Source organism: Cornus florida, unplaced genomic scaffold, assembly GCF_030987335.1.
Source record: "Cornus florida cultivar Cherokee Brave unplaced genomic scaffold, ASM3098733v1 CherokeeBrave_3.0.0_Hap2_Chr05, whole genome shotgun sequence".
Classification (NCBI taxonomy): domain Eukaryota; kingdom Viridiplantae; phylum Streptophyta; class Magnoliopsida; order Cornales; family Cornaceae; genus Cornus; species Cornus florida.
Window position 1 is genome coordinate 64,597,485 of NW_026775575.1, and position 15,648 is coordinate 64,613,132.

At 34.2% G+C, this 15,648-nt stretch overlaps 1 protein-coding gene and 1 long non-coding RNA gene across 14 annotated transcripts in view; one reads left to right on the forward strand and one right to left on the reverse strand.

Annotated features, from left to right (window-relative positions):
- Positions 1-9,970, forward strand: part of LOC132306658 (membrane protein of ER body-like protein) — a 41,173-nt gene extending 31,203 nt beyond the window's left edge. For 3 of the 13 annotated variants that reach the window (XM_059804133.1, XM_059804137.1, XM_059804135.1), the window contains 8 exons: positions 868-4,155; positions 4,937-5,146; positions 6,094-6,477; positions 7,408-7,572; positions 7,796-7,885; positions 8,369-8,542; positions 8,744-8,805; positions 9,326-9,970. In XM_059804133.1, the coding sequence (XP_059660116.1) occupies positions 4,996-5,146; positions 6,094-6,477; positions 7,408-7,572; positions 7,796-7,885; positions 8,369-8,542; positions 8,744-8,805; positions 9,326-9,544 (1,245 nt within the window). In that variant the 5' untranslated portion in view covers positions 868-4,155; positions 4,937-4,995 and the 3' untranslated portion in view covers positions 9,545-9,970. Of the gene's footprint in view, positions 1-867; positions 4,156-4,909; positions 5,147-6,093; positions 6,478-7,407; positions 7,573-7,795; positions 7,886-8,368; positions 8,543-8,743; positions 8,880-9,325 lie in introns of those variants that run through there. The other 10 variants (XM_059804136.1, XM_059804139.1, XM_059804138.1 and 7 more) reach the window with 8 other exon arrangements.
- Positions 9,971-10,948: 978 nt separating this feature from the next.
- LOC132306660 (uncharacterized) lies at positions 10,949-13,259 on the reverse strand. The gene is made up of 3 exons (XR_009482067.1): positions 13,118-13,259; positions 12,950-13,018; positions 10,949-11,374 (listed from the first exon to the last, which is right to left on the reverse strand). It is a non-coding gene; the product is annotated as an uncharacterized LOC132306660 (long non-coding RNA).
- Between the last annotated feature and the right edge of the window lie 2,389 nt (positions 13,260-15,648).

Sequence of the window (15,648 nt, forward strand, 5' to 3'; positions counted from 1 at the left end):
GTGCCCTCATTGGATTTCGAAATTTAGAGACCCATTTCAAGGGTTTTGCTCAATCTAGAGGTAGGGGCTCTTAATCCACAATTTTCTTACTCCTATGTGAATTACATCTTTTAAATTGTTGCAAGACATGCTTATTTATGCTAGTTGTAGTTTAAAGTAGTTATAACATGTGTATGTGGCTATGTGAGAACTTGTATTAAATGTTTTATGTGGAAAACTTGCCTTTTGTGATGATTAAAATATGTTCATTATGCTAGATGTATTATTGTATATATTTCTTAAGAAATTTACTTAAATTGAGTTAGTTGTGAAATGATGAATATATTCATGATATTGATTCACTCATGCACTTACATTGGGCATGAAATGGGAGAATTTGTTTTGAAACAAAAAGGGGGAATTTTGGGAAAGTGATTTGATGAAATGGCTTTGTGAAAACCCGGTCGCCATGGGGGTACCAAAGGGCCTGAGTGTTAATATAGCCTAGAGGGGACTAGGGAGTCGCCCTAGTGTGGTTGAGCTAGCTGGGCCCCATAATAACGCCGCAGGGGTACCAAGGGTTAGGGATACTAGCCAATCCTACTCTCGTGTCGCTGCGGGGTCACCAAAGGGCGGGTTATATTAACAATTTGAAAGTGATGGTTTTGGAAATAAAAAAGGGGAGCGACATCGGCATGCATTTTGCATTCCATGGCATTGCATTGTTTGTACTTTAGTTGGTTGGAATGTTGTATTATCCCGACCTTGTATGATCCCCATTCCTATTGATCCATTCTTTGTATGGATTCACAAGGACACAAGATGCGTGTCTTAAGTGCTACCTATTGAGCTTTATGCTCACCCTATTATTTAATAATTTTTTTTTAGGAAACGGGAAAGAAGTGGCGGATGACTTTTCACCACAGGCCTAATTTGAATTAGAAAACTTCTTTTTGCTATTTTTGTTTTAAGTCCCATATTTTTGTAAAATCTTAGTTTGTTATATTTGGTATAGAGATTTGTGAACTCTTGTTATTGTAACTATATTTTGGGGGTGTAATTATGATAATTTGGATTAAACGGTATGTAGATGTTCCACCATGAGATGAGCCATGTTGAGGTATAATGAACGGATGGATGGGATGTTGGAGTATATTAATTGTATTATGTGTTGAGACAGGTTTGAAGTGTTTTGAAAGGCCAGGAAGGGCCATTACGTTTTTTTAATTTGAGCAGGTGGTTGTAATCCCCTTTTTAGGGGAGGTTATGCTAATTTTTTTTTTTTTAAATGGTATTAGTTTAGGGTCATTACATATATACCAAGATTCATTAAATTCACAAGGTTAGAACACTAATCACAACAATATATATATAAATTCCCAAAAATAGAAATACAAGGGTTTAGATTACACAAGACTTAGGGCTTATCCAAGCCCTAAGTGTAGATCTAGCCAATCGTGGAGGAGGTGGATGTGGTCATGAAACCTTCAAGGGTAAGCTCCAAACATGGCTCCATCTTCTTCTTCTTCTTCTTTGAAACTCTAGAGAGAGAAAGAGTAAGTGAATCTAGAGATGTGTTCTTGAGATGTGCTTCCACTTCTCTCTTCTCCTCTAACCCTAATCTCTAATTTTCTAGAGAGAGAAAGTAATGAAAATATAGAAATTACAATGAAATATATCAATCTCTCTACAAAAATGGTTGAATCCCTCTTATATACAAGGCTCTGAGAGCCCAAATATGTGAGAACTCGGCCCTAGAATCTTCCCTTACAAGCTCTGCCCAAGTTGGGTCGAAATGAGATTCAGATCTGCTTTTTAATAACTTTCACGAACAGTTCAATCGATCAGAGAAAAGTTCGATTGATCAAAGTTGGTTCGATCAATCCAACTTTTCTCAGATCTATCCAACTTGGCAGTTTTTCAACATTAGCCTCCTTTTGCTCCAAATTCTCACAAAGACTTAGTTTGACTCCAAAAAGGCATTAAAAAGCCATTTTTAGCTCGTTTTAACTTTATTGACCTAAAAAGGGAAATAACAAGAAATTAGTTTAAAACGGAAAAATAAGATAAATAAAGGTTCTAGAATGTTCAAGCTTAAGGGGTTTAAATGCGCACTTTTCAGCGCTCATCAAAATGTATTAAGTTGTATGGTATGGCTTTGTAATATAACTAGGTGCTTATACTCCATTTTAATGTTAATTTGGGACAAAAGTGTAAAGACTTTGTATTAATTTTTAGTTGAATGGGAAAACTGATGTCGCATTCCATTAACTTGTTGATGTAAGTGACCATGGCATGTAGAGCATTATTTTGCATTGTGTTAGGACAGGTTTTGGACTTGGATTAAGGTCACTATGGGACAATGGGGTACCTAAGTGTACAAATGTTCAACCTTAGGCTTTTCTGGGCATTTTTTTTCAGGTTCTGGACTTGGGGAACCGGTACCTCATCCGGGAACTGGTTTAAGGGATACTTTGGTTCATGTTTGGGCATTCTGTCCATGTGGAATAGGTACCAAGTTTGGGAACCAATTCCAGCCCTCCGGTGGGCTTTTTGCCCTTCACAGTTTTATCAGCTTTGATTACGTAATTTCGGACGGTCATAACTTATTCAGTCTGAATCCAAATAGGATCATTCTTGAGTCCATTTTCAAGGATTTTGTGTTAGCTTTCTAATGAGACTAATCTCATCTTCAAATTCCCTTCATGTTGAGAGTTATGGCTGTTTTAGTAGAATAATATCGGAATTTCCCTTGAACCGAGTAAGGATACTTTTGGGAAATCATAACCGATGACTGTAGAACCTCACCGAGTGTCAGGGTATGATTAAGAATGATTGTTTTAAACCTCATTTGATAAGTTTAAGGATGGATTATCCTCTTACATTGTAAAATGACCATTTTACCCCTAGTTTGTGTTCGGGTTTGGTTAAGGACTCGGTTAGCGATCCAGACCCCCGATTTGGGTCATTACAGACAATAAGGACCTAAAGCTAGTGGCAGTTATAGCCGCTTCTCTTCTGTGCATCACTATACTAGCATTTGGAAAGGCTCACATTCGAAGACCTCCCAAGTACTACATCAAGACTATACTGTACTATGTCTATAATGCCGTTTTAGTCTTAGGAGTTTCTTACGCGGTAGGTGATCTAATCAAGACACTCATGGAGAAGCTTGGCTGGTTCGAGTCAAGTGTAGATGTCACTCTGTCCTTTCCTGATATGAGATCAGGAAATCCATCTTGGAGGTCCTATTGATGTCATGATCAGACCTGAAAAACAAAGTTGCTCATGGCACTTGTTAATTAATAATTGTCACTTGTAGGCTTGCAGTTGCAGCTGTTTGTTTATAAGTTGTATGTTTTTTTCACTTTGCTCTTCCTTGGTCTTCTGAACTAGGAGGCAGTGTGGAGGACCCAATAATTATTTGGTCTTAATAATTATTTGGAATAATGTTCAATTCTTCAAGTTGATTGTTGAATTTGAAGGGTAAACCAGCTACTGTCATTGACATTGTTTTCACATCATAGTTTTGTTGATCTATTTTTTAAGAGTCCTACATATTTGTAGACTATTAATTATCCAATAAAAAGATTTATCATAATGGTTGGTTATTTTCCAAGTGAAATAGAACTAGCACTATAGCACAATGCACGAGGTTTTTGTCACTGCTTAGTTAGGGAAGTGTTAGACATATGCAGTCTTGCCTCTGCATGAGGCTAGACTATTGTTTAGAATGCATCATATATCTATCGTCCTGTAACTTCTCTTCTGGTTCTATATCAGTAAGCCAAGAGACAGATATAGCCTTTGGCATATTATTTGGACAAAAATGAAACTCATTGAATTGTGATTTGTGTACTGCAAAGTTTTACCATCACTGGTGTATCATTGGAAGTTCAATTACCACAACCAAATAGTCTGAAAAAATTAAGTGTGTGTGAGTACTTGAAAAAAAAAAAAAACTAACTAACTAACAAAATTTAAGGTTGTGTACCCTCTCAACACAACACACCACTGCTCAATATATCATTACTATTAATATATTTTTTTGTCTCGTTTATAATAGGCACATTGTAAGGATTGCATGAGCTGGAGAGAGGAGATCACATGTCATATTAAGTAACAAAGAAAGGATAATTAACAAGCATTGACTAATCATATTGAGCCCCATACAAGGTCAGTAATTATATAGGAAAATTGTTGTAAAGAAATGTGAATGTCTGATTGGATTATAAGATCTTAATTAATATTATAAATTGTTTTAAGTACCATGATTAATTTTGTATTCTTTATGAAGTCATGATCAGCAAACTAAGTTGACCTTGACCTGCATTTCTGAAGTCAAGGAAGGAAAAAAAAAATAGTATTAGTTATTAATCAGAAAACTCACATGGACAATCCACTATTTCTGCGCTAATGAGATGAATTTATAAGAGGGAAAGTTTCAAATTCAACTACTTTTGGAGCAAATATTACAAAACTAACAATTTTTATCAAATATTTAAAAGACTTGACAAAAGACCAAAACTAATTACACAACGCATTTCACTGTTCATTTTTATTTATGGACCAAAATACCCTTCACCAAGAAGCTTTGCAAAGGGCGTTTTAGTATTTCATGGATAAGGGCTGAAGGGCATTTTGATTCATGAATAAAAGTGAACGGTGAAATGTGTTAGTTTTATGATTAATTTTCTATCTTTTGTTGTAAAAAAAGGTCCCATGCAAGCTTCATGTTCTGTTTGTTCATAGATGAAAAGTTGTAGCTTGCATTCTTTCATCTCAGTCATAATATAAATATATAATATTAATATATAATATATATTTATGTGGCTATATATAATATTATATAATATTATATAATATTATATATAATATTATATATATTTGTTCATATTAATCATTGACCTAAATGTGGCTATATAAGAAGAGTATGAGTGCTAAAGATGAGCTATAGAAGCATTGCAGCTCTCTTAGTAGAAGGAAAAGCAGGTGAGCCTTTTGTGCTTCTGGGAAATGGAAGTAATGGAACAACAGGAGGAGGTGGAGGTGGAAGTGGAAGTGGCTTTGCAAAGAAGGCGGCCTCAGCATCAAAACAATACTACTAAAGAAGATGGAGAGGACAAGGGAAGGTTGGGAGAGAGTGTTTACCATGACAACAATAGAGGTAAATATATCACACTGGTACTAACCACTCTCAACTATTTGTTTCCTTATGCATTGTACTAAGTGTCAAGTTGTTTTAATTTCCTTGCTTGCCATTTTAAGTTTCCTTCAAATAGCTTCTGCAGACAACTCATGCAAAATGACGAAAATGACGGTCCCATTCTCATAGTCTCAAATACCTTACCACACTTAGACTTCAGATTCTGCTTTGCGTGGATATTGATCTCATACTTGATCTCACTATTGATTTTAATTCTGTTTATACTTGCTGGCCTTCATGTTGTTGGCTATGCTTTGATAATAGCTTGCATGGTTGGCTTGTCCTGTACTTGCTTGGCTGTATCAATGTTCAGCTGGGGATGCTGCCTTTATTTGGGCTTTTGACCTTATTTGCGAATGAAAGAATGTGGAAAATGTTGCGGCTGAATTGCAAGTCCTTGGACCGATCATATTTAGGAAATTCTTACTTTTGGATATCCTTGATTTATCACATTTTGATATTCTAATGGCAGTAAGAGCAGATTAGAAGACTCAAAATTTCTGCTGTCAAGGTGACAATCCCTTATTATATGCTTTATTTTCGGTTAAATAATTATTCAATTTATCTAGGAAACTGGATATGTGTGTGTATATGTATATATATATATATATATATATGTATATATATATATTAGATGAAGATAAATGATTGCTGGTTTTTCATTCAATTTATGTTATTATTGACTGCTTATATATGTTATGCTCCAAAGCTTTATGGGCCTGATTTAGAAAACCAGCTATATACATAAAAATTAGTTGACAATTAACCAGTTTCCTTCTTGCTAACTAGCAAATGTTTCAGATTTTTTTTTGTATTTCTTTGGGTGGATTAATATGTGTCTATTTGTAACTGTGCATTCAAATTAAGCACAACAATTTTCTATCTTAATATTTAGTGCATTGTTGCAGGTACTGAAACAATAACTACTGGAATTTCTGGAATAAAAAATGCTACTTTTGAATGTTCCCTTTCTGAGTTGAATTTTACAGATCAGGGCAATGGAAAGATTTTAAGCAATGACATCAACCGTCAAAGAGAAAATCTGAAGGGTGAAATTTCATATGCCTTAGATGCACAGTTTAAGCTTGTAGGTAAACGAACAAGAGAAAATGAAGAGAGTGAAGAGGTAGTGATAGAATTGGAATTCGAGAGGACAGTAGAGGATATGGACACACATGCATTGTATTGTCCTAATTGTAATTCTTCCATTACCAAGGTTATTCTTCGTAGAAAGAAACGTCGTGAGTGTGCAGTGGGATGCTTATCATGCTTCACTATATTCATTCCTGAAGGTAAAATTTCATTGCAGTCCTGCCGATAGTTTACTCTTTGTTCCCTTCATCTTCATCCGCTGTGCAGTTTGATATTACTTCTGAGCAATGATTAGTCATATAATGATTTGAGTAATACATTCATGGTTATCTATACTATATACTGCATTTTATTTTACATCTTTGTTGTAACTGAACAAGGAGTGAGTATCAAATTAATAAGGTAATGTAATGGCATAGTTTTCGACTTTTATCATCATTCTGTCACTATATAAGGGACCACGATGCTTTATTTGTGGGCATTTTAAGGTTTAATTAATTAGGTGTGCTAGTAGGACAAAAACTTGTAATGCCACTAGCTCCGCTATTAGTCCACTGATCATGACACAAAGTTTGAAGCTTTCAGGTGATTCTCAAATCCTCAAAACTTTTAAGGGGAAGCTTCATTTACTTAGAATGAGAAAATTTAAAATCAAAACCTGTCATAATAAGATTTGGTATTTTCCTGGCTGTTATTGGCAGCAACAATTACTGTTTAATGTTTATCATAGCATCTGACATCTTCAATGTAGACCAGCTCACTCTTCTCCGTTTGTTTTTTCTGCTCAATTTTCATATAACACAGATCTTGTAAAAGAAATGAATTTATTTTGGTGGATTTTCCGGTAAAAATGAGTTCTAACTTCCCATGTTTAAACTCCAAGAAATCATTGGGTGTTCAAAGACTAGGACTTGCACTGTTCAAGTTACCACAAGTATAAAAAGTTTTGCTATCTATAAATGTGAAGGGAGGCATAGGGTGATAAAGCTTAAGGAATTGGAATAAATCCTTCTATCAGATTATATTGGTGTGGCAAAAACACTTCTAGTTCCTCAGTTCTTTACTAAATCTATAGAGCATCAGAGGTCACACTACTGTTATGATCTTAATTAGTTTCTTAATTCAAGCAGGGGGAATTTTTGGGTTTGGAAGAAAAAATAAGAACCCGGCATCAGATCCATCTCTTATCTTGAATGCAGCACAGCCTGATCAAAGTGGCCAAACAATATGCAATAATGGAGTTCAAGGACCTGTGCCACCTCGGGATCACAGAATCGACGTTGTAGGGGAACCAGGTGATGCAATTAAACAGAAAATACAGTTTAAAAACTCTGAAGTCATTGAGTTTTAGTCTTTCAAGGGAGAAATGTTAAGAAATCGTTTTTTGGAGATGCATTCCAAAAAAAGGGATATTTTAAAAATGAATTGAAATTAAACATTAGCAGCTTTCACTAACATTAGTAAGAATTTCTTTTAGGAAATTGTGACACACTGAATAGAAAATTGGAACTTATGCAGATGAAAAACCCATGAAAGGGGCCGAACCTCTCACAAAGCCACAGAGTAAAATTGAAGATACGAAGAATGATGACGCCAAACAGCCTAAAGGTATGTAAACTATAATCTCTCTGCAAATCCTGCTAACCGTGTCTACTCGTGCTATTCTCTTCCAATTACCATTTAAGTCTTATATTTGACAATAGGGCATTTCTGGTGTTGATTACTACTTAGGAATCAGAAGTGGATTAGCCTTTTAAATCATATATACATATATATATATATATATAAACACAGTCCAATTCAATGTGAAATTTAGTCCTGAGACTCGGACTCAATATTAATTTCATTGGTTTATAATGCCAATTGATTGAAGTTCCAAAGCGCTACTAAGATTATCATGTATAAATTAGTTACAATTTTCAGATGAGATTCATGTTGATGGTTAATGGTTAAGGGCTTCTGTTAATGTTACTTTGTATAATTTTCTTATTAAAAACATTTGCCATTTATTCTAATGCATCATGCCTATGATCGACTTTCTTAACATATATTTGAGATCTCAGACAGTTGTTCTAAAACATAATATTGCAGATGATCCAACAATCACATGCCCTATTCCTGATCCAACAGAACAGATAACTGGAAGTGAAACAAAAGGTTCTAAAACATTGGATATCCTGAAAAGCATTGTCTATGGCGGTTTAGTGGAATCAATTGCAAGCCTGAGTGTTGTGTCATCTGCCGCGGCTGCTGATGCTACCACATGTAAGTGTTCAGAACTTCTGTTTTCTTTCGCTGTCTACGACACTGTAGAAAAGATCAGTATATAATAGTTGGATTTAGTTTTTGGTAGGTACTAAGTTTCATTTAGTGTTGAATGTAGGGAAAGGTCAGTATATAACTGTCCTTTGATTTCATGAATTACTCAACATTTTGCTTAGAGATTTTTTTCTTGAGTGGTTGCAGTGAACATTGTAGCTTTGGGATTGGCAAATCTGATTGGTGGACTTTTCATCATTGGTCAAAAAGTGAGTAAGATTCCATGTCAACATTGCTCTGTGTGTGCGCGTGCACTCTGAGCAACACAAACAGGCTACCAGTAGTGAGTGTAGTTTTCACTTCTTAAGGAAGATGTACTTGCAGTTGGAAATATATCTATAAAAGGACCATGTTACATAAAAGGCTGCATTCTATACATATATATATATAATGAGATGTGATTTTTGAAAACTCTGGTTGATATTGTACATGTGATTATGAAAAATCTACATTTAGCTTTGCTATAAAAAGGAAAAATGAATCTTGGCAAATTTAGGTACTTGATGTTGCTGATTAATTAAAGGGGATAACACTACAGTTATGGATTGAGTATCCCATGTCACATATTTGTATGCATAACATAAAATGAACAAGCTATGTAAACTCTCCCAAAAATGAGAAAGGATCTTCATTAATCATTTATTTCAGACCCCTTTTTTCTTATTATTTTACCCTTCTTGCAATTATAATTATTTTCTTGGATCTGTTAACTCATTTGTAACCTTGCAGCTTCTGGAACTCGAAAATGATCAGTACGAAGAACTACTGGGAGGAAAGTGCTCACTTCATGCCATAGTTGCTCTGCTATCGTTTCTAGTTTTCGGCTTAATCCCTCCTGTAACATATGCCTTCTCATTTTGGAAGAGTGACAACAAAGACCTAAAGCTCGTGGCAGTTGCAGCGGCTTCTATTTTATGCATGGTTATACTAGCATTTGGAAAGGCTTAAGTCCGAAAGCTTCCCAAGCCTTGCACAAAGACTGTACTGTCCAATGTCTGTAATGCCATTTTGGCCTCAGGAGTTTCTTATGCGGTAGGCTATCTAATCAAGGAACTCATGGAGAAGCTTGGCTGGTTCGAGTCAAATGTAGATGCCACTCTGTCCCTTCCTGCAATGAGAACAGGAAATCCAGCTTGGGGGTCCTATTGATGTCATGATCAGAGCAGATGAAAATAAAGTTGTTCATGCCAATTCTTTATATACAACAATTGTCAATTGCAGCTGTTTCTTTATAAGTTGTATGCTTTTATTTGATGTCCTGTAATTTCATTTTCTCTAAATTTTATGCTCTTTGTCCAAGTTTATTTGAGTAATGAATGCCGACATGCATGATGATATCATCATATTGAATGATGTCATCTCACTCATATAAAATAGTCCAATACACATCTGATTTTTGGGTTACTTATCATTATTTTTAGGTATTATTATCATTATTTACTTTTTATTTTTATAACCGAAATACTATAGAAAAGTGCACCCATTTATCCAAATGTTTAAGCTGTCGGGTAGTGTTGCATACCCACCAATTTATACCCCTTTCACTTTCCATCTAAATCTATGTAGAATAAGAGAAAAAATGCTCTCCAGTAATGAGTAAAAAAGTTGACTTGGTTCTTGACTTGGTGACTAATTATTTTCTTTTTTAAGACAAAAAAAACATGCAATAGGGTGCGCATGGTTTGATTTAGTTCAGTTTAAAGGATAAACGAACTAATCCTAGTTACTCCAATTTTTGCTGGAACTGAATTTGAACCAATGAAACTACCTATATTGAACCAATCCAAACTGTACATGAATGGTTTGGATCCATTTGATTCACCCAATAATAGTTAAAGTTAGCTTAAACCAAGTCTTACAACCTTTCATGACTTGAATAAATTTCTCTCAAGTTGCCAATTTGAGGTTGCATTATTATCTTCTAAAATTTGCTAATAAGAACAATATACTATTAATTGCAACATAAATATACTTCCAATTTGATTACGGAGTATTTTATATGGACAAATTGTAAAATTGTATTGCATGAGCTGGAGCTAGAGAGATAATCACACGTATTAAGTAGCTAGCAGAGCGAGGATAATCAATTAACAATCATTCAATTGAGCATTCAAAAAAGAATTTATATATATATATATAATATTGAATGAGATCTGATAAGACAGACATTCACATTTCCTTACCACAATTTTGTGATAGTTAATGAACTTGTCTGGGCCTCAATATGAATGCTCAATTTATATATATTCTTGGTAAACCGTAAAGCACCAACATCATCCATTTTCATTTTTTATGACAGGCAATATATCTAGTATGAAGTATGAAGAAGAAGACTAGTAAGTGGCTCACAGATAAGAGTTTCCAACTTTTTGTCAATCCATGCATGCATGGATTAATTATTTTTTTATAGGCCATGAAAACACAATCATAACACAATGAAAAATATATAGCCTTTCCTGGTTCTACGTCTAACAGAATGAGAATATAACCTTTCCTGTCATAGAACCCGGACCTCTACTGGCATTAGATCTAGTTGATAGATTTCATACACAAACAAACAATTCATAAACAAAAACGGGAACTATGAACAGACGTGTTAAAAGCAGATGCCCGTTTTGTCTTCCCAAATATTTGTTGCTTCATTCTATTCCAAACATGAATTCCATGAAATGTAATTCATTAAAAACTGAACAAACACAAAAACCATGCTTTCACACTAACAAAATTCATTCTTGCAACTCCATAGTCCTCCTTAGGTGCCCTCCGATTTCTCCAGAGCTGCAACAAAATCCGAAGTTAGTTCAAATAAGAGAGGAATCCAATTCTTTAACCAAATTTTCACCCGCATATGCAATGACCTAGCTCCCTACAATGAACTAATTTTAGTATCTCCAATGACACAAAAAAAAAAAAAAAAAAAAAAAAAAAAAAAAAAAACCATATTCTTTACCTTAATGTCAGAGAGTATAAAACTGAATTGTCTAATTTAATGCACACAATTACTAGTTAAAAATATGAACTTGTTTAAATCTTCAGCCATTATTTCTGATTGAAATCTCCAAACACTGGGAAACTTTTGAGAATGTGTTCGTCAAGATAATAGTCTCAAAACGACAAAGTTGAAACTCTGTAAATCAAAAAAACTTTTTATTACACTTTGTCTAACAAAATTTCACATCCATCAAATGGTAGTTTTCATCCTTATATTATTCAATTTTCTACCATTTCTATCAGAATTCAGCTAGCTATTAAGGGTCTGCCTGGTTTTTGTTTTAGAACAGTTTTCTCTTTTATGAGAACTGAAAATCAGAAAACCATTCAAAAATCTGTTTTGTTGACAGTTACTGAAAACTCCATAGAAAAAATGATCTTTTTTAGATACATGTCTTTCATAGTTTTCTGAAAACAGTTTTTGGAGTTCTTGGGAACTGTTTTAGAAAACTGAATCAAGCAGACCCTAAGCATCTTGTAGCACTTCTGCAGCAGGAACCATGTAACATTTCTTTGCTCAATTTCACTGATAAGTGGATTAATCTTTGAGGCTATAAGTGCAGTTGTTCTGGGCCGCATCCCCCTTTTGGAGGCTCTTTAATGAAATCTTACTTATCAAAACAAAAAAAAAAAAAGAAAAAAAAAGAAAGAAAAAAAGAAGAAAGATGAAGTGGATTACCATTAAAACTATATGTTAGCAAAACTTGAATATAAAACGTTAATTAGTAATTTTCATCTTGAAAAGCAAGAAGAATAAATATTAAATTGAGATTAACTACAGCATAAAAGGCTGGAAGCTAATTAATATGATATGTATGAATATTATATATATATATATGCTTGGTTTAATGTTTTGGCCTAAAGTCTCAACTTGTATCGGACCAGCATATTACATGATTGGACAAAAAAAAAAAAAATTCTGATCAATGGTTGGATTGGTTCAAGGGATTGATTCCACGATCATCTCCATCAAATGAATAAGAAAAACAAAACAGACCCTACACTCTGTATATAAGAAGGGTATAGCACAATGAAGTTTGACCTCACACGCTTGCAACACAAACAAGAACATAAATACTTTAACTAAATCTGCACCAACCGTTCACAGAAGATAAAAAAACATACCGAAAATGAATATTCATAACAATAGTCAAGCTCAAAAAGTGGAGTGCACAATGCAAATTCTTCGTCCCAGAAAAGATTCTGGTGAATTTAACCAAAATTAACACAAAAAAAACCAAATATATCGGACACGAAGAAACAAAATCACAAAGCTGGGACGGCCCACTGAAACACAAACATAATATTTATAGGGTTTGAATTTAACAATCAACAATAAGTAGACTATATAGTTTTACTCACCCTTCAGTGTAATCAGCTTGAAGAAGATCAAGATAAGTGTCCCATTTGTTTCCAATGACCTAAAATTAACTATAAAAATATTTTTGAAACCAAGAACATCCATCAGAAACAAAGAACATCCATCAGAAACCAAGAGTAACATTAATTGATTATTCAAATCTAAATTACCTTCCCGCAAGTGAAGCAACGTACTGGAATGATCATCTTCTCGCTTGCCCTTGCTTTCGCCCCCTTAGATTGTTTCCACTCCACTCTAGTCACAAAAGGCTATGTGCTTGGAGACTTGTGTGTTGATTCTGGAACAATACACGCCAATTACATATAGATGGACATGGTCCTGACTCGTACTGTGGGCCGATATTTTTCTTACTATTGGATCCCAATGATATCGGTCCCTAGAACATCCTCAATTCGTAAGTTGGGCCAATCTTGCACTGTAAACTGTGGACTAACCAACTATTCCCACAATAATAGACTATAAATAGTTTTTTTTTTTTTTTTATTTTTTTATTTTTTAGGATCTAATCTTACTGTAATTAGTTAATTAATTTTTCACTTATTCTTTCTTTCCATCCCATTAAAGAAAGGACGGAACTAGACAATTTATTAAAGGAAACAAAAATAAAAAGGAAATGACATAACTAGACAATTTATTAAAGGAAATAAGAATAAAAAAATTGTCTAGTTCTGTCATTTCCCTATAACGATATTTAATGATATGGAAAGAAAGATTAAGTTTCTTAAAATAAAGAAAAAGAAAGTTAAGCTCAATCATGTTAATTTTTTCTTTTTTGGAAAATTAGAAAAGCCCCCAGAAATTATCCCTCATTTGCAAATTAATAACGCTATTGAACTACATAAAATAGAAATAGAAATAAAATAAAAACGAACTATAAAAAAATTGCAAATAACTCACTGCCTTCCCATCAATTAGCTATTCAATAGTGATAAAATTACGAACCGGAAATAGAAATGAAAAGGGCAGTTAAATTTTGATAAGGTAAGGTAATGGCATAGTTTTTCTTATCATAGTCACCATATAAGGGACCATCATGCTATTTATTGGCATTTTAAGGTTTTATATGTGCTAGTATGCCAAAAACATGTTATGCCACAGGCCCTGCAATTAGTCCACTGATCATGACACAATGTTTGAAGCTTTCAGGTGATGCTCAAAGCCTCAAAACTTGAAGGGGAATCAGTGACTTCGGCATGGCACAAACACTTGTAGTTGCTCATTTAGTGACTATAAAATCTATAGATCACCAGAGTTCATATTTTATTGATATGATCTTGATTAATTTATTAATTCAAGCAGGGGGGTTTTTCGGGTTTGGAAGAAATGATAAGAACCCGACATCAGATCCTTCTCCTATCTTGAAAGGAGCACAGCCTGATAAAAGTGGTCCTGCTCTACCACTCGAAGGAACTCTGTCGCCTGGCTAAACAATATGTAATAATGGAGTTCAAGGACCTGTGCTACCTGGGGATCACAGAATCGACATAGTAGGGGAACCAGGTCATGCAATTAAACAGCAAATACGGGTTAAAAACTCTGAAGTAATGAGTTTTAGTCTTTCAAGGGATAAATGTTAAGAAATGATTTTTTGGAGATGCATTCCAAAAAAAGGGATATTTTTAAAATGAGTTGAAATTAAACATTGGAAGCTTTCACTAACAATAGTAAGAATTTCTTTTAGTACACTGAATAGAAAATTGGAACTTATGCAGATGAAAAACCCATGAAAGGGGCCGAACCTCCCACAAAGCCACAGAGTGAAATTGAAGATATGAAGAATGATGAAGCCAAACAGCCTAAAGGTATGTAAACTATAATTTCTCTGCAAATCCTGCTAACTGTGTCTAGTCGTGCTATTCTCTTCCAATTACCATTTTAGTCTTATATTTGACAATAGGGTATTTCTGGTGTTTATTGGTACTCATGAATCAGAAGTGGATTAGGCATGTATATCATATATATATTAAAACACAGTCCAATGTGAAATTTAGTCCTACCCTGACTCAATGAATTTCCTTGGTTTATAATGCCAATTGATTGAAGCTCCAAAGTTATGCTTACATTTTCATGTATAAATTAGTTACAATTTGCAGTTGAGATTAGTGTATGTAGTAAGTAAATGGTTAAGGGCTTCTGTTAATATTCAATTGCATTTTTTTTTCTTATTACAAACATTTTCCATTTAGTCTAATGCATCATGCATATGACTTTCTTAACATATATTTGATATCTCGGACAGTTGTTCCAAAAATATAATAATGCAGGAGCTGATGCGGCAAGGCTTGAAGAAGGGCAAGCCAAACCACGAGAGCTTTATAGCATGCAGAAAATTCCTGATCATCCAGAAAAACCATCTGCAAGTGAAACAAAACGTTTTGATATCCTAAAAAGCATTGTCTATGGCGGTTTAGTGGAATCAATTGCAAGCCTAAGTGTTGTGCCATCTGCCTCTGGTGCTGATGCTACCACATGTAAGTGTTCAGAACTTCTATTTTTTTGGTTGTCTACACAACTGTAGGAAAGGTCAGTATATAAGAGTTGGATTTAGTTCTCGATAGGTACTAAGTTTCATATAGTATCAGCTAGAATTTTTTCTATTTCCAAGTGTATTGCTCATCAACTTCCTTTACATTGATGTTATTTGTTTAGCCCATGTTTATAGTCAACGTATGGGTAATAG